The 24,449-nt window shown below is 44.0% G+C and overlaps 1 protein-coding gene across 1 annotated transcript; it reads right to left on the bottom strand.

The window, feature by feature from the left end:
• Positions 1–155: 155 nt before the first annotated feature.
• On the bottom strand, positions 156–17,443 carry CPB2 (carboxypeptidase B2). The gene is made up of 11 exons (XM_066622504.1): positions 17,361–17,443; positions 14,069–14,144; positions 11,896–12,020; positions 11,281–11,389; positions 9,859–9,960; positions 8,583–8,687; positions 6,622–6,732; positions 5,645–5,738; positions 2,703–2,905; positions 454–538; positions 156–340 (listed from the first exon to the last, which is right to left on the bottom strand). The coding sequence occupies exons 1-11, from the start codon at positions 17,441–17,443 to the stop codon at positions 156–158; spliced, it is 1,278 nt and encodes a 425-aa protein (XP_066478601.1).
• Between the last annotated feature and the right edge of the window lie 7,006 nt (positions 17,444–24,449).

The raw sequence follows: 24,449 nt of genomic DNA, 5'->3' as shown, positions 1-24,449 counted from the left end.
CATAAAACCTTTTGTTAGAATTACATAAAAGATGGATAACTGCAGAGAAATGTTCCATATTTATTGAAATATCCAGTAATTTGAATAAGACTTTTCTACTGCATGTCACAGGTGACTATCACTGTACTGTAAATTACTAAATGGAATACAGAGTTTCATCCATGTCTGATAACATATGAAGCTATTGTTTTAATACCAGTGAGTGCTTCAAGGCAAGTTGGTTTAATGAGGCGCTGAGGAAGCAAAAATCCATATTTTCCTTTGTCCCGAAGTTCAAAAGTGAAAGAATATTTAATCCCAAGGTCATAAGCCCAGTCGTCGGAACCTCCTGGAGCTAAATCTATGGGAAGAAGCGAGAGAAACGCTCATGAACCAAGACTATAACTCCAAGTCCTTGGCCATCTTCATAAATAAATGCATTGTATGTCCTTCCTGAACTGCATAGATACTTACAGATTGTGTGTGCGCCAGACCCAGTCACATAGCGGTTTTGATATCTAAATCTGATGGTGTTGGCCACTTGATTTGCCAGAAGTTGCTGAAAGAAGTTGTGAAGATTTTTTTTTTTAGTGCTTATCAACAGTGATTTACATGGCTTGACGTTCAAGGCTTCAGCCCCAGGTCCCAGTGCAAACCAATCTGCATAGTGTAGCTTTTAAAAGTATTCACACAGTTGTAACAAAGTAAGAGAATAACATGTCTGTTTTATAAGTCATTTTTAAACATTAAAGCAGGGGAGTGAAAGCACCAAGGAGAGAGTTCCAGGTCAGCTGCAAATTGATGGAATAGACCAGAGCATAGCAATCATCCTCAGCATCTGTTTCTCTTCTATAAAATGCAAATAATAATGGTATGCATATTTCACAGGTTTGTTATGAAGATTAACTGACAAGAGATTATCGGGCACCTTGTATAAAGAATTCAAAAAGGACCAGATCATTGAATCACTCAACCCTGTTGGAAGAATTACATCATTGTTTATATATATTTATGTTGGTTATAGTTTTGCTAAATTCCTGTGCCTTCAGAAGGGGTGTGTGTGTCTTTCTTTTCTGTTTTTGTGTATTAGATCTCAAGACTTGACTCTTCTGACTCTACTTGTGAGGAAGGCCACTTATTTGAGAATGTGTTAGATTAGGACCTGCATCCATTAAGGCAAATTAGACCTGTGTTATCGGAATTAATTTGTCAGACAACTGTGTTGTCGTTGGACCATACAATATGGCTGTATTATGTAGTTGAGCACTGTTGTTTGGCTTCCATCAGTCTAGACACCAACAGAAAGTGATAGTTTCTTGTCATAGAAAGGAGTCATCTCTCCCTTTATATATGGATATGTATTTTTGTTAAAATTTAAATACATCCCGCCTTTCAGCTAACAAAGGCTATTAGGACAGTTAAGAATAAAAAAAATGCAGTTTAATTAGCAAAATGTAAGTCAGCCAAGAGCCCATCAGTAGTCCACCTTCTCCCAGTTCCACTTTCTGTCAGAAATTGTGCCCTGGTTCTCTCCCAGCCCTACATGGTCCAGGAAGATAGAAGGGCCAGTGCTATTAAGAGCCTCTGAGAGGTCCAGCAAAACCAGTAGGGGCATACTTTTCTGTGCACACTTACAAGAGAGTAAGCTGCACTGGGTACAATTTACTTCTGGGTAAACAGCCATTGGACTGTGCTGTATGACCTGCAACAAACTTAAAGCATATTGATCAGAAAATTTCAACTTCCTTAGAAAGTTCCTGCCATTAGGAAAATAAGGAAGTTTCCTTTTTATACACTGAGAATAGATACAGTAGTCCCCTCCCTTATATCCAGGGATTTGGTTTCTGCAGTTTGTTATCTGTGGTTCCCATATCCCCCCCATTGCGCTCATCACCCACTGTTTTTGTTTTGCCCTCCCATTGCTGAGTTGTGTGTACAATGACAAATATTTCTTAGGGGAAGGTAATGTTTGCATTTGCAGTAACCACTGTGAAGCTATTCTGCAGTCAATGAATTACTGGCAGCTCCCAGAATACCTTGCAGCAGCCAAGTTAGCACCCCAGAATGCTCTGGAGCCACAGCAATTAACAGTTTGCTGCAAAATTCTCACTAATAATGTAAGAGTGATGCACGTGCGAAATCTCATCTGATCTTGGAAGCTAAGCAAGGTCAGGCCTGGTTAGTACTTGGATGGGAGACCGCCTGGGAATACCAGGTGCTGTAGGCTTATACCATTAGTCTTTCGAGACTGAAGGTTGCCAACCATTTTAATGTAAGAGTTAGCGGGAACTCTTAGGGGAGAACAACATAGAGATCTTGCTCTCTGCTGCCAGTAAGTATAGGGCTACAGTATAGTTTAACAGTAAGTATAGGGTTCTCTAATATCTGCAGTTTCAAGTATCCACGGTAGCGGTAGGAACATATCCCCCACAGATACGGGGGGGGGGTAACAGTATATCTTATTTAAAAACGTATTTTATCACAGAAATGGAAAAGTTAGTCTCCAAGGCATGTACCAATTCCATTCCAGAGATGTGTCTGGAATTTACATCTGTAAATTGACGCAACCAGCTCTTGCTTGCTCAGCACTCTTCCACCTGCACCACAATGGGCAGACTGTGCCTGCACAGAACTGCCCCTGCAGCCACCCACAACTCGGGGACCCAGTGTGTATTTTCCAAATCAAATAACCCAGCAGTTTTCTAGGGCTGAATGAAACTTACCAGCTCGTCGTGATCTTTGCTTTTATTTGTGGTATAGGAATATGGAAACAGCACCATCTGGGAGTAAGAATGCATGGTTATGTATGCCTTAATGTGATTCTTGTGCTTTCTGAGAAAGTTAACCACAGCTCTGACTTCTGGTTCTGACTCGGGGTAAGGTCCACAATAAGTCTCATCACAGGCATCATTAGAAGCACCTTTGCCTTTAAGAAACCAAAATAAAATAGGTTATTTAAATGTTTATCAGCAGTTGAAACCATTGGATCCAGCGAGTGACAAGTGTGACAACATTTTTTCTGGTTTTTCTACTGGAAGTTTAAAACTACCGCAGACACCTGCCTGCAAGTTGATCTCACAGATAAGTTGAGGGCAGGTTTTGAGCAAAAAATCATGAATTTTTATGACCCTCGGATAAGTTGGGGTAGAAACTTAGGGGGTGTCTGACTTTAGTTTTGTCTGATTTTACCCGAGGCCAGATCCTGAAAAATAACTTGCCACAAATTGTTACCTAAGAACTGTAGTCTCTAATTTATTAAAAACATAGTAAAAGATCATAAGATACATTTCTATTCTTTTTAAATTCTGGTCTTCACCACCTTTTTGTAAACACTATCCGTGCACTGTAACAACATACCAGAAGAACAGTTCCCAGGGGCATTCAGTAGGACCTTTAGGTGACTTAGCAAGTCACTAGTTTCCAGTGACTTGCTCTTACTCTATCCTGATGCCCATTAAGTGTGCCTGTCTCCCTGTTTCAAGCCAAGTGAGGATTCTGGCTGGGAAGTCAAAACTCTTGAGGGCAATTGCAAATTGACCTGTTGTATGGTCTTCTGAGCTCCTCAGGTTGAGAGAGCAATTGGCAGTAATCAGAAGCTGGTGAGGCAATTAGAGAGTTGATGAGTTTATGACTCTGCTAACTACCTGACTTGGGAAGAGCTTCTTGTTTGTCATAGGTAGCTCAGGAATATTTAAAGGAAGGCATCTGGTTGACTGTTTCTTTCCAAAAGATTTGTAGACAGCAATTTGTAGACACAGAACTAATACCTGTGTGCTGAGCTCCAGCGAGAAGAGTACCTGTCATACCCAGTCTAAACAATTCATTGGGTTGTTAATCATATACTTGATGCTGAATACATCTGTTTTCTGTCTACATTTCATTTACATTTTGCTAACTGAATGTAAACATTTTACATAGGTGAAGGTAATAAGCTTGTCTTGCTTGTATCTGTTAACCATTGCTATTCTGGGTTTTGTGTTTTTCAGTGTTACACCATCCAAATGGTATTCACACCTCATTTTGTCAGCCAGCTGTTAGCCAACATGGGAGGCATTCGGAGGCCAGAAGTGATACCAGACTATTGATAGATCCATCTGCAGGGTTGTTGGTTCTTGAAAGATGGAACCTCTCTGTTATTGTAAAAACCCTCTCAGGAGTTTTGAGAGAGCCAGCCTATGTGATCTGCCTTGAATAAAGTCAAAGGAGTAATCCAATCACCAGACAGGCAGTATATTAATTATTATTAACTTTATTTCTACCCCACCTTTCTCCCCAGAAGGGACTCAATTAGAAATACTTATAACTCAGAAATACTGATTATGATTATTATAAGTTGAAATTAATATATATAGAGAGATTTCATAACAAAAGAAATGTTCAAAAATGTGTTTGCTTTAAAGTATGATATAAGGTATTACTGTCAAAGCTGAGAATCTGTCTCCACATTCCAATGAGTAAAACCTGGAAACTGCCAAGGGTCTTTGGAGAACTTCATTTTAACCAGTCAGAACACTAAAGCAAGGGGTGTTTTCCTACTGTGCTTTATTTCTGGATAGACAGAATGAGAATCTCTGAGGATGGGCTGGAGCTTTGCATTTGCACTACTGTAGTTGGAACTGGAAACCAGCGCTGGGTACTCGAGTTGTGAAAATATGTGATTTGAGGTGACTCAGTGACTTATGAGTCGCGTGCATGGAAGACTCTGAAAGAGGCTTGAGCCAGGGTCCCCTGACTCAGCACTCACCCCCATGCATACTGACTTGAGTCTGCCTGTGTCTGGGGCTGCTTGCTTACTGTTTTCACCGTGTGGAAAACCTTGTAGGGCCATAATTATGACCAGTGAGCAGCAAGAAGTTCCAGCTGGGAGGCAGGAAAGGGGTAATGAATCAGGTGGGAGGGGGTGGGAGTGAGCTCTTTTTCTCCATCTCTGATAGGAAGGAAGGAACAGATGATCATTGGACAAAGGATGAGCATTTGAATATTTTTATTGGCTGAGGGAGGGCAGCCGGCAGTGTCCAATGAGCTTCTTGCCTTACAATTGGCTGCTGAAGCCCAAGGAGGCAGGAGAAAACTCTTGGTGGTGCTGCTTTCCAACCTTATGACTTCTCTTGGCTTTGTTACTTGGGGGAGGAAGCCCCACTGAATGATCAGCTACAGTGGGACTACTTCTGAGTAGAGCTGCAAGGATCAGGTCGTCCTGGAAAGCCTCCCAGCTGCTGCTTGTGACCCTCCCCCTCTCACCACTTCTGTCCCAACTCTCACTCAGTCCCTCCCACCCAGTTTACAGATGGGCAGGGACAGCAGGGGAGTCTTCAAAGAGAACTCAGACACACACACACACAGAGCCTGGCAGCAGTCCAATTTTTTCACAGTGGACTTTTTAAGGGGGGGACGCAACTCGAGTCCATTCGAATCACTAAAGGGTGACTTGGAGAGTTGGAAAGTGCTCCTGTTATTACTCTTTTGAGTCAAGTTGTGTGTGTGTGTGTGTGTGTGTGTGTGTGTGTGTGTGTGGGGAGGGTGTGACTTGACTCACATCAAGCCCTGCTGGGTTTTCCCAACACTGCTGGGAACTCCCAAGAGGCTTAGGAGATTCATGCTTTTTCTAGTGGAAACTAGTTCTGATACATTTTTACTGTAACATACATATAAAACTTCATCTTACCACACCAGCCAGCATCAAAATTTCTGTTCATGTCTGTCCCAATGCACCTGTTGCTACTGCTATGCAGTGAACGGCTTTTTCTCCACATTCGCTTCTATAGAAACATGCACACACACCCCGTTTATAAGCATCCTCTCTTTCCCAACACGTGTGCCGCCTAATCTAATTCCATTTTGGTTTCTGGCTGGCATTTCTGAGAGCTAGGAAGGACTCTGCAAGGAAGCCATGTCATGAACTCTAGGAGAGGTCACACCAATTCTGGGCCATTAAGGGGAAGGAAGGCTGTAGCCTGTGGGGCATCTGTCTCTTTTCCTGCAAGGTCTTGCAAATATGGTTACCCCATCTTAATAGTATATTGCTGCAAGCAAAATTCTCTTGCATAGCACATTAAGTTTCAAACTGCCTAGTGGTCAGGCCCCACACTAGCCATATGTACCCTATAAGCAAGGGGTACATAGCAAAGTAACATTAGTTACTGTATAAGCAAAGGGGTATAAGCAAAGTAACATTAGTCACTGTAATTCCTCCCATGTCTAAGCCAATTTGCTGGGAATGCTTAGCCTTTGCATCTATGGAGCATGGATACACTGTCCTGGAATGTGACCACAGTTCAAAGCCAGATCCTCAAAACCTAGCTACTAAGATTTTGGAATTCTAATCTTACATGTTTGATTTTGTAGGAAGTTAATCTCTGTTTTATATGAACAAATGTCCAGACAGAGGCCATGCTCCAAAACAAAGTGACTACATGCTTAAGGCTACTGATTTCAACTCTGTGTTAAAAGTGTACATATAATTTATACTAAAGAAGAAATGGGAGTCAATAAAAATCAAATCACTGTCATTAAGTCTCTCGTGGTAGCTTTTGATAACTTTCCAACCCAAAGGGGTTGTCTCATGCATTGATTCTTGGACTTGCTAAGTCTCTGGAGCAAAACAGAGTGTTTTTCGAGACCTCAAGAAACGTTTGCACTTACAGTGGTCCATGTGTAGTCGTAGCCATCCACATTGAAGACCGGCATGATGTAGAAATCAAGGTGCTGTAGAAGACTTGCCATTACTTGATCTCTCTGTAGGAAATGAGTTGCCTGCATATGGTACAAGAATGAGATGGAATGGAAAGAGTTTAATGGGGATGAAGTCTTCACCACCTGATGTATGTTTTAGTCAACCCTGTTCAAAAACAAATACGAGAGAGGGCAGGTAGAATCGTTTTGGTGGGAGGTTATAGTCCATCTCCCTCCCATTACTTTTTTCCTGCTCCTCCCTAGCTTCCACCTTTACAAATCTCCCCCATTCAACAATCCCACCTTTTCTTCACCTTCACTTAGCATCCTAGTATCTGCCCTCAACTGACCTACCACTAGAGTGCTCTCTATGCCGGAGCACTCAGGCCAAGTGAGAAGCTGCGACATGACCTCACTCCTTATTCAGCCCACAGCACTGGCCTCAATGATAGATAGAGAGGTGAGGAAGAATGAGGTTGGTTTTTCCATCTCCTCATTACAACAGCCTGCCCAGAGATACAATAAAAGGCATTTGAGCTTTTTCCTTCAACAGAGGAAGAACTAGAATCATCAACACTTGGGACTAAGCTCTGCCTTTCCTACCCCCAATATGCAGGGCCTGCAATGCCTCTTTGCAAAATAGCTGGCTGGGGCAAAAGTCATGCATTGTCTGCTTTTTTGCTGTTCTAAGATGTTACAGAAAGATAAGGAAATAAGTTAATGGTGTCTGATGGATTTATTGTTATAGTTTATGAGCTGGGCTAGGATGGGTAGAAGTACCTCTGTATAAAGGCAAATGGACAGCAAAGAATAGTAAAGGGTGGGAAAAGAGTGCAGGGAGGGGCTCCCTTGGTAGAAAAATGCTGGAAGGTGAGTTCACATAGGTTAGGTTTCTAGCCAGTCTACTCGGCAAGATGCATACAACCCGTTTTTTATGCCCACGCCCATTTTGACAATTTGGGGACAATCAATAATTTTATATACAATCAAAGTTTCAATTATTTACAACTCTACCATCCTCACCTGCCTGAAGGTTACTTACCGTCTATCACAACTCTACCCATTCACCCTTGCCATCCCTTATGCTTGAAACTGAATGGAATGGTTGGCAACTTTCAGTCTCGAAGGACTATGGTATAAGCCTACAGCACCCAGCATTCCCAGGCAGTCTCCCATCCAAGTACTAACCAGGCCTGACCCTGCTTAGCTTCCAAGATCAGACGACATTGGGCATGTGCAGGGTAACAGTTGCTGTCATGCTCCTCCTCTGAATTTATACATTTCTTTCTGCTGAAGTCCCTTCTTGAACCTCAACATTTCTCTGCAGCTTTTGGTTTAACTCTGTAATCCTCTCTTCTAAGCTGTACTAAATGCTAGGTACATATCACTGCAATTACCCACATCCACCCTCTCCCCTATATTCCCTCTGTAGTTTTTGGCATTGCCCATTTTAGATTGTAAACTGCCTGGGAGCAGAGATCTTTTATTTTTATTTACAACTTATTAAATTCTGTATGGCAGTGGTTCTCACACATTTAGCACAAGGACCCACTTTTTAGAATGAGAATCTGTCAGGACCCACCAGAACTGATGTCATGACGGAAGTGACATCATCAAGCAGGAACATTTTTATCAATCTTAGGCTGCAATCCTACCCACACTTACCATCATTGTTAAAAGAATATAGATAGTAGCTTGTTAAAAGTACAGATCTGCAACATTTCCCCAAATGCAGTCATATACCATGGTAGCATTAAGTCTAATATATTAAAAATAAAATATTGAAATGAATGGGGACCCACCTGAAATTGGCTCACCATCTAGTGGGTCCAGACCCACAGTTTAAGAAACACTGCTGTATGGCACCATGTACACTGATGGTGATGTAGGGGATGTATAATTCAGTGTCAGAAAATATATCATCAACTTACATGTCCAATGAACCAGAGGCAAAAAGCAGGTGCGATCCATTCCCTAGCATGGATGCCACAATCTATCCATACTGCATTTTTGGGTCCTTCCCCTCCTTTTGAGAGCTAATAAAATACAGTACAAAGAAAGTTTCATTGTATAGTATTCTCAGTGACACCCTGGTTGTATTCTTTTTTTCTGAATATAGTTTTTAAATAAAGTCTAGCATGCAAAGCAAGATACAGGTTGTCTCATTATTTGCAAGGATCCTGTTCCCAGAACTCAGGTGGATGGCAAAAATTGCTCTAAAGCAAATCCATTTAAAAAACAATGTCCTCTTCCTCAGTGATTAAAAACAGCCTTGCTGACCTTTTGTAATGCAGAGAGAGGCAATCAGTTTCTCTCCAGGTGCTTAGAAAGGCTTCCCTCCAAGGTAGTGACCCCTCCCTTCCCCAGGAGCAGGGAAAGAGTGGAGGAGGTGATAATGACTTGCTTTCTTTCACATGTTAATAGGGAAGGGAGGGGTTGCTTGCCTGGGATCGAGGCTGTTCTAAGTGCGTGGAGAGAGAATGAAGGATTGTCTACCAGCTGCCCCCTCCCCCATTAACGAGGCTATTGTTAAAAGTCTTTTTTCTTTTGATTTAAAGGGCCTTCTCATCGGTTGAGATGAAACCGAAAGTAAAAAAAATTAGGTTATACCTATGCAACTTTTAATTATGGCCCCAGAAAGACCACTGCAAGTTTGGGTCATCAATCCATACAGAAAAGACATACAGGTGGGACCTCAGTATCCACTGATCTAGCATCCACTGATTTGACTCATCACTGATAGCGGAGTCCATCTTTAAATACTTTGCAACAAGGGGAAAAAAGCAACAAAATCCAATTTCCTACCTTCCACTCCATTAGATTCTTGTTCACCCCATCTAGTGGCTAAATACAGTATAACATCTACACCACTGCATTCTGGGTCAACAATGAGGAACCAAGAAACCCAGAAGGGGGTCCTTAATTTTTTCCACTGATTTGGTATCCACTTTTTTTTGTTTTTTTTTTAAATCACTGGGAGTATGGAACTCCTACATCATTTATTTGATGAATGGGAAAAGTCTGCATTTTACCCACTCTTTAATTTCCTGATTTGGTGGACAAATATTTTTTGAAGTGTATAGAGGGACAGACTAGTTCTTGTTAAATAATACAGCAAATGTTAGAACTTATTCTAATGGCTGTCCTGAGTAGATGGGAGGTTGATCAGGAAACTACATCAGACAAGGAGTTCTTAATAAACTGTACCTTCAAAATGTAAAGTGGTCGTTTTTCATAGGAATACCCAATATGTATTCTTTGGAGGATATCAGCATGTTTTCCAGCCATTTCTTCCATCCAGGCGTATATCTGAAATGGTAAAACAGTTACTTTAGCAGGTACAGTGCAAAGTATTCAGAACTAAGTCCAATTTAGTTCAATGGGACTTTCTCCCTTATATATGTGTGTTGAGGACTACTGCCAGGCTACTCAACCCTATTGGGGGCCCCTATGGTGGCAGATTTCATGATCTGTAAGTGCTGTGGAAGCATTGCAAAAGCAGCAGTGGTGACATGCCTTTGGGACCCCCCAGCACAAACTGCTGGAAGTCCTGCAAGCATGCCTGTGGCTCCTGCAGGCTGTGCCAATGCAGGTAACATGTGGCAGGGATGGTTGGCAGGCAGGAGGGAGCGGAAATGGCAGGGGTGGTCCAAGCATGGAAGGGGGTGAATCTTAGCAGCACTAATGCACATGAGATCCGATCCCCATTTTCCTGGCCTGACACAACCTTGCCTCTCCTTGGACTTATGCCCGCTAAATAGCTGTTACAAGTCTAAGAAGACCCACTGATGGCCTGTAAAAAATATTTTTACTCACCTCTCCTGGGCTGTCTGGTTGCTGTCCTCACCATAGCATGGAGCACACGCTCTAGCAGCATGGCTGAATCACATAGGATGGTGGGGGTAAGGATGGGAGTATTAATGGAACTTTGTCTCCCATGATATACAAATACAAACTTCAAGGGCTCTCAATTCATTATGAGTGTGAGTACATGCATGTGTAAATAGCTATAGTTCCCTTCGAAGATACAGAAGCCTGATCCTGTCCCAGTTCCTGCTTCCATATGGAGACATGCACCCTTTAACGGCCTTCCGGTTAGTGATGGGTCACATATGTGGCAGCTGCTGCTGGTCACGTGGTGGCACCACCAAGCCTCCAAAGGTGAGGGGAGTTCTGTTCCCCTTGCTTCCGGAGGCTTTTCTGAGCTCCCAGAGGCAGTGTGCGTTTGCATGCTGCCTCTGTGAGGCTCAGAGTGCCAACATAGTATTGCTCCTAGGCTTGGTGTTTCCTTGTGTTTCTTTTAAGACTGTGAGTCCCTTTGGAACAGGGAAGCATCTTCTCATTCCATCTGCAGCGTAAACTGATTTAAGAACCTTTGATTGAAAAGTGGTATACAGTGTGTATGTGTGTATCTTGGGCAAATTTAAATATTCTGTTTTACTGATCACAAGAATGGTGATGATAGTTAATTCAGGCCCTCATGCTTGGTTTTGATGTCTCCTAGGCACGCCATATTTGGTGTCCATTTTGTTCATTCTCAGTGTTACATTTAGACTGGGTGGTGTGGTTAAGTGCTGTCGCCCACCACTGGTTTCAAGGATAGGGTGGGATAACAAGTGAAATCCTTACTTCGTTCAGAGAATGGTACTGTTCATAATATGATGCAGAGCTACGGGGGCTGACTGTGTCGTTGGCAATTTGCTTCTCAATTATTTTGTGGACATTCTCCAGCAAGACTCTAAACAAGAAATAAAGAACACACAATTTCAGAAGAGCTTCCGAGTTGTTTGAATGTTTTGTGGCTAGTGGTTTCATCCCATGTGTAGCAAGATTTGAAAAGCTGGAAGTGATTCTGGCCCACCCTGGGGCCAGGACCATGGAACACTGCCCCCCCAGGAGATCTCTGCTCCCCCACTTATCAGAGCCCCCAGAGCCTCATGCGATGCCCCCTAGCCCTTTGAAAGACTTTTGAGGCTTCTGGAGGGCCTTTGAACACTACTTCTGGTTTTGCGACTAAGCAATGTTTAAAGGCCCTCCAGAGGCTTCAGAAGATTTTCAAAGGGCCAAGGGATGCTGCGTGAAGCCACCCCAGCCCTCAGAAGGGACCCAGAGGGTGAGCAGCAGCAGCAGTTGGCAGTGCAGGGGCCAGCGGGAGGGGGTCACCTCCATGGGCATGGAAAATGTGGCGCCCGGGGTCATTGGCCCCCCCGCTCCGCTCCAGGAACACCACTGAAAGAAGCTTACTTGTGCAGAATAGTAGATTGGTTTAGCGCAGCTTTCACCTCCCTGACATCAGACACGTTGACATAGAAATGCACCTCCCTGTTCTTCATAATATTCTTGGGGGAAGCAGGTTGCCAAAGAACAATCTGTCACGTTTCCAGTAACGAATGAACAAATGTGAAATAAAATGTGGTTACTAAAGGAATCATGATAGCATACGGTCACAGCTAGTTGCATTGGAAAATAGGTTCATTCCTATAGCAGAGGGGTGTCCAAAGTTTTTGGCAGGAGGGCCACATAATCTCTCTGACACTGTGTTGGGGGCCAGGGAAAAAAAGAATTAATTTACATTTAAAAATTGAATAAATTTACATAAGTTTACATAAATGAATATCTTAACGATGAACTTATATGAATGAATGAAGGTCTTGCAATAGCTCAAGGCCTATAAAAGGCCTGGCACAAAGCAAGGCTGGCCTTTCCTTTGCTGTGAAACAGCAAGCAGTGGAGGGAGCCCTCATTCCACAGCTCATGCGAGAGTTCAAACAGTCGCCCTCACGCTAAGTGCAGTTGTGTCGGGCCAGTGCGGGCTCCAACAAATCTCTGGAGGGCCAGAGGCTTGTTGGAGACTGGGAGTTCCCTGAGGGCCGCATTGAGAGGCCTCAAGGGCTGCAAGTGGCCCCAGGGCCGGGGTTTGGGCACCCCTGCTGTAGCATGATGCCAGGTTACATGCAAACCAAACACAATCTATTCTGAGCAGAGAAGGGGCTGCTCTGGAAGCAGATTCAACCTGCAGTCTGTGCAGTGTCTAGTTCAGGGAATAGAAAACCAGCAAGTCTGAAGCAGAGCAAGATCAGATGTGCACAGTGCTTATTCATGGCATAAGAAAATGCCTTATCTTGAATCAGGTGCTTGGTTACTCTAGCTCAGGGGTCTCCAAACCCCGGCCTGGGGGCCAGATGCGGCCCACAACAAGCCTCTATCCAGCCTCTGAACCCCTACAAGCCTCTGGCCCGCTCAACCAAATGTGACCAGAGCTGTGCTCCAGTTGCATCTGAAGGGCGTTCGGAGTGATGTTTTTGGGCCGTCTGAAGGCTTTCTGAGGCTTTCTAATGTATTTATTTACATTTTATATTTAAAATTTATTTTTCTGGCCTTCAACACCATGCCAGATATTTGATGTGGCCCTCTGACGTAAAAGTTTGGAGACCCCTGACTCAGTATTATCTACTCTCCCTAATGAAAAGACCCAGCACAGCCTCTTTTCTAGCAGCAGGCATCTTATTTTGATTGTGAGCCCTTTTGGGCCTAGGATTGCCAACCCTCCAGGACTAGCCAAATCAGCAGCACTCTCCAGTTGACTACTGAAAGCAATCCTGGAGATTTTCTCAAGGCCTCCAGAAATTTTCCAGATTACATCATGTTCGGGGGAACAAAAGTCTCCTGGAAGGAACAGCTTCATCAGAGTTGGCAACTATATTTGGGACAGAGAACCATCTATCTGAACCACTTTTGTGAACATTTTGTTGAAAAGTGACATATAGGGTCATCATCATCACTACGCTGACTGATAGTGTCTCTCCAGGATTTCAGGCAGAGGTAATTCCCCAGCCTTAAGCATAGACATCAGGGATTGAAGTTGCTAAGAAAAATAGGAACAAGGTACAGATCTGTATGTGCGAAAAGTAAACTAAGAAGGGATAGGTAGGAGCAATGGAGGCTGTTCATCACCACCAAGCATTGTGGTACTTTTGGAAAAGAGGGCGAGTAGAGGGCTAGGGTGAGAATCCATGAAAGGGGTAGGAGATGGGTGGGATGGGGCGAGGAGGAGGGTGGCTCAGATCTGGGGGTGGGTGGAATCAGTGGTGCACAGTTGAGTTGGCGCAGGTTCACATTGACCCATAGCGTCGGCTGGGGCTTACCCTGGGGCAAGGGGACAAATGTCTCCTTGCCCTGAGGAGACCTCCAGCAGCCAAAAGAAAACCCCTGTGGGATACAGCTGTGCCAGCACTTCCGCATCACCGTATTTTGGTAGGATTGGGTTGCCAGTGTTCTTTCTACCACAGCTTTTTTTCCCATCAAGGATGTTGGCCTATGCAAATAAGTATGAGTGTGCATTCTATCACCCTCTTTCCTTGAGTATGATGGGGAGAGGGTGCCTTAATTAAAGCAATGGTCTGCAAGAAGTTGTTACCTGATAAGTGGTGGTCAAGTTTTTGAGGTATTCAGCTTGGCTGTCTGTTCGTGGAAGAGCAGACAAAACCTGGTCACTGGGAGAGAGAAGAATAGGGAGTGCTTAGTTGTACAAAAGTACTGACCCGATGCGAGCATGCAAAGAAACTATTTTTTAGTTGCTCAAAGGTGGCTTAGTGGTGGCATGGTGCTACTGCTCCTAAAAGAACGGTTGTGTGCCTGAGATGCTTGTCGGAGCTGTCAACCAGCCAACATATTTGGCCTCATAAGACACTGTGAAGTTTAGAGAAGGCTCAACATTTTCTGAGATTGGCCATGATGTCAAAGAGGTGTGCCCAAGACCATTAACTAGAGTGCCTGGTGTAGTGCAGCACAAGAAATGCAGCACAGTAAGAAGACCTGGGTTCCCACCAAATCTCATATGCTCTTTCATATGCTCTAAATCACCCTCCCCCTACATCAACTGGACAGCTTCTTGAAAGGAAGGCATTCTTAGGACACAATGCAAAGGCTGGAATAGGATTCCTGCAGACAGCAGGGATCCTTCACTCCCTTTGATTTCCATGGGATTTAAGCAGACTAGATGCTGAATTACACCTTTCATTGAGGAATCTTGAGGTCAGTTCAGTCAGTGGGACACAGTAATTTTCAGGTGTGCTACTCAAATAGGGAATGGAAAAGGAAGCATTTGAGGTGACCTTTCCACCCAACATTCAGTGGAGGCTTTTGTTATTTTAGGGCTGCTTCACTACCTGTTTAGAGGCAGAGCTAGATTGGACCAGGAAGACCTAATTCCTACTCCGTTATGAAGCTCACTGACCAATTAGGCCAGTTGCAGTCTCTCATTCACAGAGTTCTTATGAGACTACATGGAGGGGGAGAAACCATGGCATGTACACAGCCCTGAGCTACTTAGAAGAAGGATGGTGCATAAATGTGAAAATCTACAAATACGAGCAACAACAGCTGCTTTTTCCTTGGGGAAAAAGCTTCGAAGGGGGAATTTAGGGGAAAGAAACTATGTGAGGTGATAAGAGGTATTTGCTTAATGTATTTATATTTTTTCTTCTTTGTTTTTATGCCCTGGTAACAGGATCTGCTCCATATGTATGTATGTATCTCAGGGATTTCCTGCTAATTACCCAAGTCTTTAAAAGACACATTTGTCTCCTGTGATGTGCAGGTAGCTCTCACTGTTGCTAGCTCCCTGTATTCTGCCTGCAAGAGGGGCACGCCACACATTCTTTGTTAGTGCTGATGGGAGTTTTTCTCACTGTCACTTTAAGCATGCGTTTGCAACCACAGACTTCTTTATTTCTCTGTAAAAGAACAGCTGGGTGGAGGGGGAGCCGTCTGGATCAGGGCAGCAGTGGGGCAAAGGGCTAAAGGTCCCTCTCAGCTCCCTCTGGATCAGGCCCCCAGCACTGCTATTTCACAAAAGAAAAGCAAGCATGCAACTGCACAGCACAGGCTTAAAGTAACTTCTAGTTTGACCCTGACTCACAGCTGAATGTGCAGTGCAGGGGACTCCATTGTAGAGCTATGCTTGAAGGCGTTGCGACAGGAACATCTGCAGTGTTTGAGCTGTGAATGGTTCATTCAGATGTGCAAAGTATTGCTTGTTGCCCATCTCATTCCTATTCTTGGGCAATCATTGCAAAACATAGCACAGCAGACAAAGCATAAGTCTAGGGGCAGAATGAAAGCTATAAGACTGCCATTTTAGAACCTATGTATGCATTGCTGTACAAGTACTGTAGCAGCACTTCTCAAAGTGTTGTGGACCAGCAATTTTTCCCCCCAATGCGCTGCGGACTGGTGCCCTCTATAGGTATATAGACAGACATGCGCCACATCAGCTAATTGTCTTTCCCACTTTCTTCTTTCTTTCTTGCTGTCTCAGAGCCTCTCATGGGGCTTGGTGCACCTTCAAGTCCTGCGGAAAGCCTTGGGGGAGACTGAGAATCCTGAAAAAGGAAGCTGTAGGAGAAATACTGCAAACCGGCAGCTGATGGCTCACGGACCAGCAACCAGTCCACGGATGATGCTATGAGTAGCGCTGTGCTATGGTATAGTTTGTCTACATTTATGAGGAAGATCAGGCTACACAATACTATTGATTTTTCCTGAGGATTTTGTGAGATTTCATTTATGAGGAAGATCAGGCTACACAATACTATTGATTTTTCCTGAGGATTTTGTGAGATTTCATATTTGAGATCCTTAGATCTCTACATAAGAACATAAGAACAGCCCCACTGAATCAGGCCATAGGCCCATCTAGTCCAGCTTCCTGTATCTCACAGCGGCCCACCAAATGCCCCAGGGAGCACACCAGATAACAAGAGACCTCATCCTGGTGCCCTCCCTTGCATCTGACATAGCCCATTTCTAAAATCAGGAGGTTGCGCATACACATCATGGCTTGTACCCCGTAATGGATTTTTCCTCCAGAAACTTGTCCAATCCCCTTTTAAATGTGTCCAGGCCAGTCACCATCACCACATCCTGTGGCAAAGGGTTCCATGGACCAACCACACGCTGAGTAAAGAAATATTTTCTTTTGTCTGTTCTAACTCTCCCAACACTCAATTTTAGTGGATGTCCCCTGGTTCTGGTATTATGTGAGAGTGTAAAGAGCATCTCCCTATCCACTCTGTCCATCCCCTGCATAATTTTGTATGTCTCAATCATGTCCCTCTGTTTTTGAATCATGTCAATCTCTGTTTTTGAAGTCTATGCAATGATGTCTGTGATAATATTTTTATATTAGAAAGACAGTAACATTTGAACTGGCTAGTTGCCGTGATATGATTTCATGTTTGTCCAATGTGCTTTTGGTTTTAGAAGGTGAATGAGATTAGCAAAGTTATTTATTTCTGGGGGGGGGGGGGAAGTACTATATATTTATACCAAGTAATATGAAAAACAAATGAAAAAGAACAAAAATTAAAACTAAGATCATTGAAATGGATTGTTGTCATAGGAATGGATTCTATGTCAAATAGATCTCACTAAAAAGAAAAGAGATGTTCCTTGTTTGGCCTCAATATGCCACAACTTGGTGTTGAATCAAAGTGACTGGACACTGAACAAGCCAATTATGCATTATGAGTTAACATCTGAGGAGTTTGGCTATAGACTATTTCGGAGCTTTTCATTGAGTTAAAAAAAAAAGAGTGAGCATACTTGGGCATCTGTCTCCAGTATACTTTAGCCATTAGGGTGTCTGCTTTTACACTTTACATACATTGCATACATTTTCAATCTTTCACTAGAAAACAGATACTTACCTTTGGCGAGCGTAGACATACATCTTGGGGGTGATGACGAATATTACACAAAATAAAAGGAAAAGCTTCATATCAGCAGCCATTTGCATGGAAACCAAGTGTGTCAGTGAAGGTTCAGAACACCCACATTGTTGATTTTCTAAAGTCTCTGTTGAAAGAGTGGTTAAAATTTAATGCCCCCCCCCTCTCCCTTTGTAACTCCTCAATTCCCATTCCCTTCAAAGCAGCTTCATTCCTTTAGAACAGGGGTGCCCAAACCCCAGCCCTGGGGCCACTTGCGGCCCTTGAGGTCTCTCAATGCGGCCCTCAGGGAGCCCCCAGTCTCCAATGAGCCTCTGGCCCTCCAGAAACTTGCTGGAGCCCACACTGCTCTCAGCGTGAGGGTGACTGTTTGACCTCTCACGTTAGCTGTGGGATGAGGGCTCCCTCCATAGCTTGCTGTTTCACATCTGTGATGCAGTAGCAGTAGCAAAGAAAAGGTCAGCCTTGCTTTGTTCAAGGCCTTTTATAGGTCTTGAGCTATTGCAAGACCTTCATTCATTCATATAAGCTCAACCTCTAGTATATTAATTTATGTAAATTTATTCAAATTTTAAATGTAAATTAATTCTTTTTCCCCCCGGCCCCTGACACAGTGTCAGAAAGATGATGTGGCCCTCCTGCCAAAAACTTTGGACAGCCCTGCTTTAAACTGAGAAGTCTCAAAATGTGACATGAACTTCCCTATGCAGATTTCTCACCATTGTAAATGAAGGCACAAATTCACTGATCCTCACAGAAATTTTCTGCTTCCCTCAATCAGGCCAGAAAAGAAAGTGATCTGTTAATATCAGTGGGGATGTGCTTTTGCATGCTACATTGTCGGATGAGTGGGTGGAAAGGAGAGAGAGATACAGTGCTAGAGCCAGTACAGTGTGGTGGAGAATGTTGAATGTAGACCAGAGAAATCTCTCTGTTTGGCCATGAAGCTCCCTGAGGGACCAGACTCCATAGGACACTCTCTGCCTATGCATTTTCTTCACAGAATCAAGTTGACAGTAACACAGGAAAACTCCTGTGTGCCATCCTGAGTTCCTAAGAGGAAGGACGTTATAGAACTGATAAAATAAACAGACACATATATGTACTTGTAAATAAACCTTGATCTGTTGCAAAAGTTGTGCTGTTCGCTTAACCCTCCCTTGAAGATGAAACGGAAGTCTCAAACCAGCCTGGCATGCTTTTGTTGCAGCCAAAGAAAGGGGTCGCCTTTTTTAATGACCAAACATATTCATGGTCCTGACACCAGTTGTCATGCTGGAAATATTTGCTCCCCTTGACACCTTGGCAAACATTCTTTGAGGCCCAACCATGTAGTTAATTCTTAATTTCATGGTAACTTTTATAACAAATAGACCACTAGTTAACAGCTGCTGAGATGGACTTTGACCTGCGCTTGTGTAAAGAAAGTCTTTCCTTCTCATAGACTTTGCCTGGTGTCTCCAGAAATCAGCATCCATCTCCAGGTGCCCGTTCAGAGCAATCCAGAGATTGCCAAAGGACCTCTTTGACTGATATGACATCATGCTGGGAAAAAACATCTCCTGAATTTGGTCCAGTCAGAGTTGATAACCCTATCTCTTAACCCAAACATTGACTCACCCTGCTGAAAAGGTCCAAAGGCCCTGAATTCAATTATTGTGTGCTGGAATGAGGACCCTGTTCCCTTGCAGTGTCCCATTCTGCCTTTCCACATACCTATGCTTAATTCTTCTCTGCATTGCTAATACTTATTAAAGCGTACTTGAATATTTGCGTCCCGGACCATTCTGTCCTGGTCAAATGCGTCCCAGTCATTGATGTCCCTGGACATTTGCAACTGTTCTTTTTGCGTCCCGGTTATTTACATTCCACTATAACTGGGCAACAAACCCCATGTTTTATATCCTAAGCCTCTTATCCCAGCCCTAACCCTAATCCTACCCTACCTTTGCATTTTAGAAATAAAAAAGTATATCTAATATAAATATACATACATTGGGATACAAATGGATGCAAAAAGAATGGATGCAAATGCCCAGTGCCTGGGTGCACCTGAGCAGGACACAGTTGTCCAGAACGCAATAGTCCTATCGTTTCATTAAAGTATCCTCTCTGATGTAAAGTCTCCAGAACTTAGGGCAGGAGACTCATGATCAACCTTCTGTCTTCAGTTTCATCCATAGGCCTCTCCTTAACTTGGCTCCAAAAGACCCATCATAAATGGGAGCAGGTTTGAGTGAGGACTCAGACTCTAGCTCGGTACTCTTGGCAGAAGATGCAATGCTAAAGAATCCAAGGAACTAGAATACTGTCCAGATCCCTAACAAAAGATTCGATTGTAACATTTGTCAGAAATTGGACTGTGAAAGTGAGAGAAGGGCTGAATCTGGTGTGGGATGTACAGCAGGGCAAATCCAGACTTGTTGTAGCCAATACACATTTAGCGCCTGGGGTGAAACAAGGAAGGAATGGAACAAAGTGTATTTGCCCAAGAGCTTACATACAGATTAACTATTTAACTGTAACAGAAGTCCTGTAACACTTGGGGATATAGGCCAAGAAAAAATTGTAAAAGGCCTTTGACAAAGGATTATGACAGCGGTTTTCAAACTCTCAGGGAGTTTGAAACCCGCAGTAAGTCTTTGCGGGGGCGGGGGAGGCAGTTGGGGCAGGGGGAAGGCAGCGATGTGATCCCCAGGATCGCGTCGCTCAGGGGGGCTGCAGGAACTGGGGTCCACCCTCCAGTACCTGCAGCAGCCGTCCGTGGGTGCGGGGAGCCATGCACAAACAGCTGCAGGGCTCCCCAGGTCAGGGAAAGGGAAAGTGGAGAGATCCCACTCTGCTTCTGCAAAAACGGAAGCAGAGCATTATCTCTCCACTCTCCCTTTCCCTGACTTGGGAAGCCCTGCAGGCGCTTGCGCACAGCTCCCCGCACCCAGGGATGGCTGCTGCAGGGACTGGAGGGTGGACCCCAGTCCTTGCAGCCCCGTCAGAAGGGAAAGTGGAGCGATCGCCCTCTGCTTCTGGTTTAGCAGAGGCGAGACGCAATTGCCTCACTCTCACTTTCCCTGACCTGGGGAGTCCTGCCGAAGGCTGCGCAGGGCTGCCTGCACCCCCAGGAGGCTGCAGGAGGCTTGGGCAAGTGCACCCAAGCCCATGCAGCCCCTCTGAGCGGCGCGATCCTGGGGATTGCGCTGCTGCCTTCTCCCATTATCGTGTCAAGTTAAAATGTGGGGAGAGAAATACAGTGAGAATTCACAACGGCAGTAATAGATAAAGTAGTCTTCCTGGCAATGCTGAGCTAATTAACTGAACTATTGAAATAGGAACAATGGTTCCCTATGAGAGCCTGAATGCATAAGCCTACTATCAGATCTGTAAAGGACGGGACCAAAAGGCTGTGGAACGTAAGAAGTGTCGCAAGGGACTATCCTTATATGAGACTAAATGCACAAGATGAGTATGGTGCTAATGTACAGCAGCATTAAGAGGCTGAGGCCAGGATAGGCTGTATGGACACCCTCAGCCTCTTCCCTAAAGGGACTTGGCAAGTGGCCAAGCAAGTGGCTTGGGTCTTGAAATACCACTGAAGGCCTTTTCTGGGACTACATTATAGATGGACCTCTATTTCACCGTGGTAGGAGAGTACAAGGACTGGAGTTGAAGAAAGGTTAACCTGGGGAGAAAGGTCAACCTCTTCCCATTTTATTTGTTCTTTTGGATCCTGTAAACTGTGCTAGACTTGTCTGGACAGGTATGTTGAGTAGCTTTCTAAGGGCCCAATCCTATCTAACTTTCTAGCACCAGTGCAGCCTCAGTGCAGACTCAGTGCAGCCCTCAGTCCAGTTCCCATACCTTGAGGAGGCCTCTGTGACTGCCTCCCCACCACAGGATGCAGCGCATGCCCCATGGCACAGCTGCACCGGCACTGGAAAATTGGATAGGATTGGGCCCAAGTCCCCTGGAGGTGAACCTGCCCCCCGAGGATGTAGGGACGACAGTCTGTTAATAATGATAACAGTGCAACACGTGATAAATGTGGGCTTTTGGCCAATGTCCAACCTGATGTCAACCCTGGTAGTAGCTTAATCTTGTTCAGAACAACAAGAAAATAAAACGGGCAATGTGCTTTCATATCCCATTCAGCAAGTCCTGTACCCTCTTCATTGACAGCTGAACTCTAATAAGTTGAATTTTCAATTGCATAAGACTTGTCTTGGTCTTTGTAAACCAGAAGTGGATTTTCACATGATTTGTACTTGAAGATAGCACAAATACTGGGATGTATACATTATCCTACATTCTGTCCTGTTTTTCATGCCATTTCTGAGTTTCTTACCATGAAATATTAGCCCACTCTTCCATAATTGGAGTCTTTTGATTTCCTTAAAAAAAAAAAATTAAGCAGATATTGCGTACTTTCAGCAATTCCCGCCAACACTTATCTTATCTCTTTCTTTGGCAGAGATATGACCCTGCACTACAGTGACCCTGTACTACAATGACAATTTCCAATTCCCTGGAGATGGCTCGAGATTCCTCCCTGAGTGAAAGGTGGGGGTGGAGTTTCTTTGCCTCTTGTAAAGGCACTGGTGCATGGAGAGGTACAAAGTGCTCTGCAAGCACATGTGCAGTTACGATTTAAAAAAAAACCCAGAGGAAAACACCAGAAACAAAGTCATAATCCTGAAAGCAGAAGCACCTTTGGACTGGAAATGTCCATGAAAAGCAGTATGAAGCCAGAGGGAGGGTAGCAAGGGACACAGGAAGCCAAAATCAACCCAGAAGGAAAGCAAGAGGGAGGTAGGTGATGCTGGTGGAGATATACTCTTATCCTTGAGAAAATGACCTGCATTTGGAAAATGTGAAACAGGTAGTCCAGTTAAATATGTCTTTCCCTACTTGTCTTGCAGCAAAAGCAGCATCTCTCTCTCTCTCTCTCTCTCTCTCATAGCAGAAATTTCACCAATGAAATGCATAAGTTATCTAGACTCACTCATAACCTTAATGGCTCAGTGCAGATTGAGTTTAAGCTGTGGTGTGGCAGAAGATTGTAATTCAGGAGAAACTTGGGGAAAGACAGGCATTGGGATACTGTATGTGTGGGCAAGGGTGCTAGAGAAGAATATAAAAACTGTGTTGACAATTGTGGATTTTTGCTCCTGCCCATCTATTATAGTCCTGCTCGCCGAGATAGTTCCATCAATGTGAATTCCAACAAAGTGACGCATGTTTGAGCTCAGCTTCCTGACACGGCAATGGAGCTGAATTATTGTTTAAACTGTCAACAAGCCAGACAGTTATACAATAACTGTATTCTTGTAGTGTGTATCCAACAGAGCTGTGAAACTATCATTTTGTAAAGGGAGGTAAGATGAGCTGCAGCCACAGTAGTGTCCTAATGAGCAGGGGATTAACGTGTCAGCTTTCAATGGCATTCAATTTATTTCACAATCCCCAGCCAACGGCTCCAGTTATAGATTGACAAACTGTCTTTAGCATGTTGACTAAAGTCCTCCCCAAGATGATAAGTTTGTCTCTTGTCAAATTTCTGCTCTCTTTAGGAAGCCTGGCCATGCCTTGCACAGCAATGAGAAGCAACTCTGAAGGTCCTCCTCATTTCAAGGTAGATGCACTTTTCTAATTACCGCATATCCGGACATTGATCATGCATAGAAATGTTAAGCCCATGAACAAGGAAACAAAAAGACTAGAGAAAGACACCTTTTAATAAAAGCGTTGTGGCGTAAGAGTACTTGATAAAAATAAGTTTTGCTTTATATGGTGGAGAGTCCTGAGTATCCATCATATTCCATGCACCTATGATTGCCTAGATAGCATAACTGGCTTGTAGAACAAGGGGCATTCTCTTAAAGATTAAAGGAAAGCTCTCCAGACCAGGAACCCCCGGTCGTCCTGCCAGCACTGACCCAAAAAAGTCTCTCTGTAGCATTTTTGGGTGAGCATCATTCTGCACATGATGAATCACAGGCAACTTGACATCAAATAACTTTCTGTCTTGTGCCAGGATTTCTTATTACCTTTTATCAGAATGCAAAAAACTGATCAGATATCATCATGTGCCCTGTGTTCCTGTTTGAGGTGGTTCAAAATGTATGGACTATTTGATAACTGCACCACAGTCATTGCAAAAGCACTGTGGTCTTCCAGAGCCAGACTTGTTGTACCCTCCCTTTCTTGGCATTCATCCTCAACCCCATGCAGGCTTCTGAGCTGGTTGGCCCATCACTGAAGGGGTTCTGGGTGGAACTCTCATTCACTGATGTCAACATGCAAGATATTACAGGTTAAATCCAGGCTGTGGACTTACAGGAGGCAAGGGTTAGCAAGACACACAGATCTCTGAGACAGTCTAACAGCTAGACTCTAACCAATCAGAGACAATGGCACTTAGTGGTGCCAATGGCCTCATTCAAGGCACTGTGTGACTTACTCGTGCACCAGTCTACCTTTCATTTGTCCAGTCTCGTTCATCTCATCCAGCCAAGTCTCTGCCATCTTCATGTGGTTGTGTGCCAGCATCAGCAACTAATTTCTTAACCCCACTACCACTACACACACACAGATACTTCAAGACACAGAACACTCCCAAAGTCATTCTGCCAACAGTGATTGAGGGTAAAGAAAGGTCAGGAAGGCAGCAGGCTGATGGCACCTGCCCAGTCACCCTTGTTGGTGGTTCAGTAGTTGGTTATTGGAGAGATGCAGCACTCTCCCCAGCATTGATGTGTGGTGATTGTGGAAGTGGTAATGACCATCTCTGGGTACTGTTGTTTCTGCTCAAAGTATTCTGGTGGTGGTGGGATCCTGGCTATGTTCTTCCAGGGAACAGCAAGCTAGAGATGCTTGGCAAGCACTGCAACTGCTCAGTAAAGAGGGTTCATTTAACCAGCACAGCAGTATATCCGTATTTTAGGGGACACAACCACACTACACTGTGGCCTGATTATTTGAGTACTCTCTAGTCTAAGCCAATGATTTTCAACCTTTTTCAACTCATAGCACACTGATAGGTGCTAAAATTGTCAAGGCACACCATCAGTTTTT

This window comes from Tiliqua scincoides, chromosome 1 (genome assembly GCF_035046505.1).
Source record: "Tiliqua scincoides isolate rTilSci1 chromosome 1, rTilSci1.hap2, whole genome shotgun sequence".
In the NCBI taxonomy this organism is placed as follows: domain Eukaryota; kingdom Metazoa; phylum Chordata; class Lepidosauria; order Squamata; family Scincidae; genus Tiliqua; species Tiliqua scincoides.
Note: the sequence above shows the minus strand (reverse complement) of the source record. Positions and strands in the feature narration are given on the sequence as shown.

Excerpts from the sequence above, each read along its gene's own strand:
- CPB2 (XM_066622504.1), bottom strand. The coding sequence starts at position 17,443 with ATGGCTGCTGATATGAAGCTTTTCCTTTTATTTTGTGTAATATTCGTC. Across the intron at positions 8,688-9,858 it reads GACCACTTTACATTTTGAAG|CTCTCAAAAGGAGGGGAAGG; the intron begins GTACAGTTTATT and ends GTATTTTATTAG. Across the intron at positions 2,906-5,644 it reads TTTTGATGCTGGCTGGTGTG|GCAAAGGTGCTTCTAATGAT; the intron begins GTAAGATGAAGT and ends GGTTTCTTAAAG.